At 52.3% G+C, this 2,500-nt stretch overlaps 1 protein-coding gene across 1 annotated transcript in view; it reads right to left on the minus strand.

The window, feature by feature from the left end:
• Window positions 1-2,500, minus strand: part of mtr (5-methyltetrahydrofolate-homocysteine methyltransferase) — a 17,408-nt gene that overhangs the window by 4,260 nt on the left and 10,648 nt on the right. Inside the window, 2 exon segments of the mRNA XM_084459720.1 lie at window positions 242-309; window positions 1,813-1,913. Of these exon segments, the coding sequence (XP_084315846.1) occupies window positions 242-309; window positions 1,813-1,913 (169 nt within the window).

A 2,500-nucleotide genomic window follows, 5' to 3' on the forward strand; every position in this document is an offset into this window, starting at 1 on the left:
GAACGGCAAGTGTCGGTCACTTCTCTTATAAGCAAGTCATTTGATTATTTTGTGAAATGTACAAAATCAAATATGAAAAACGTGTTTGGAATAGTGTGGCTTACGGAAATGATCGTTCTGTTACAGCAGAATGCGTAAAAGCATGAGTTATGCTTAGCAATATCTCTGTCGCACACGTGCGCGCACACACACGCGCGCACACACACACACTCGTGACCTACTGGGGCTGACTGTGACCCACCTGCCTTCCTCTCGATGGCTTCTCTCAGGATTCGGTCGCAGGGGGTCATGACGCCCAGGTCAATGACTCTGGGAGGGAGAGAGGGCAAGGTTAACACACACACGCTGATGGACCATCAAAACCACTCACACACACACAAGCATGTGCGCACGCACACACACTCGACTCGTTCTATTAGCAACAGCAGAACAATTACTACACACACACTAAACACACACGCACAACTTGTTCTATTAGCAACAACAGTACACTTACTACACACACACACACACACACACACACACACACACACACACACACACACACTAAACACACATCCAGCTCACACCTATTACACAGAGGAAGCAGATTGAGTCCTACTACACACATGAACTATAATGGCCCTAGCCCAGCCACCTGGGGCGGCCCTGCTTGTTTCACTGGGGAACTCTATTAGCGCGACACCATTCCCCGACATCTCTGTTCATCACTCTTTCACACAATCCCGTCCTCGTGTTCTCGTCACCTCTATAATAACTCTCTCTCTCTCACTCTCCTCCCTTCCATCTCTCTCTCTCCTTCTCTCTCACTCTCTCTCTCACCCTACCTCCCTCGCTCTCTCTCTCTCTCCCTACCTCCCTCGCTCTCTCTCTCTCCTTCTCCCTCCCTCTCTCCCTACCTCCCTCCCTCTCCCTACCTACCTCCCTCCCTCGCTCTCTCTCTCGCTGCCACCATCACAGGGAGCGTTCTCATGCAGCCGTCATCATGACACAGAAGGCTGTTCTCAGGAGGTGATCATCACCCCTCCCGTCCCCTTGTTCCTCCTGGCCGTCACACTCTGTCCCCGTCTCAGAACCACTAAACCCTCCCTCCCTCCCTCCCTCCCTCCCTCCTTCCCTCCCTCCTCCTGGTCGTCACACTCTGTCCCTGTCTCAGAACCACTAAACCCTCCCTCCCTCCCTCCCTCACTCTGTCCCTGTCTCAGAACCCCTAAACCCTCCCTCCCTCCCTCCCTCCCTCCCTCGTTCCTCCTGGCCGTCACACTCTGTCCTTGTCTCAGAACCACTAAACCCTCCCTCCCTCCCTCCCTCCCTCCCTCCCTCGTTCCTCCTGGCCGTCACACTCTGTCCTTGTCTCAGAACCACTAAACCCTCCCTCCCTCCCTCCCTCCCTCGTTCCTCCTGGCCGTCACACTCTGTCCTTGTCTCAGAACCACTAAACCCTCCCTCCCTCCCTCCCTCCCTCCTCCTGGCCGTCACACTCTGTCCCTGTCTCAGAACCACTAAACCCTCCCTCCCTCCCTCCCTCCCTTGTTCCTCCTGGCCGTCACACTCTGTCCCTGTCTCAGAACCCTCCCACCCTCGCAGCCACTAGTCGCGGTCACCGATGGGAAGGAGAGCGAGCTCCGCGTCGCCCTGCGGTTTTGTCATCGAGACATGTCCCCTGCACCGAACCACCGGGGAGGAGGACAGTGTAGCGCACCGGGCCTGTGTCCCGCCCCTAGCTGTGGATAGCTCCGCCCCTAGTTGTGGATAGCTCCGCCCCTAGCTGTGGATAGCTCCGCCCCTAGCTGTGGATAGCTCCGCCCCTACCTGAAGTTGTTGCATCCCAGCACCACACCCACGATGTTCTTGCCGATGTCGTGGACGTCCCCCTTCACCGTAGCCAGCACGATGGTGCCCTGATAGGGGTCCTGTAGGAGAGAGGGAGAGAGAGAGAGAGAAAAAGAGAGTGAGAACCAACGTTATTATAGTTAATGAAAACCAACTAAAAAACTAAAACTAGGTGTGAAAAAATATTTTTGTTAAAGGAGAATGTTCGTTTTTGACAACCTGGACCTTATTTACGGCATATTATAAGACGTTTGACTCACCGAGATAACTTTGGTGTAATTCGGAGGCCTGTAGAAGAAATTTAAAATCCAGCGCGAGCCAAGTATATCCATGTAATGGCGACGGACGGGGCACTGAGAATGCAGCTTCTAAAAAATCTATTTTCTGCCGTGAAACGGTTGTTTTCATCAATCTGTTTTTATGAATCGCTAGTTGTGCTTCCATAGAGCGTAGGCTTGTTGTGGTTTTCACGTCTTTCACATGTCATGTCTCTCGCACAACTAGCGATTCATCTGCACCAATTTTTTGAAAGATGATTTTTTGAACAGCAGAGGGCGCCACCTACTTACTAACCCTTGACTTCACTGCGTGAAGCGTCTGCGTCATGCGTCACTTATTGAGTTGAGTGAATTGTTACATGCCTATTAAATTGTATATTGTCATACAT

The sequence above is a fragment of the Borostomias antarcticus genome (assembly GCF_949987555.1).
Source record: "Borostomias antarcticus genome assembly, chromosome: 29".
Classification (NCBI taxonomy): Eukaryota; Metazoa; Chordata; class Actinopteri; order Stomiiformes; family Stomiidae; genus Borostomias; species Borostomias antarcticus.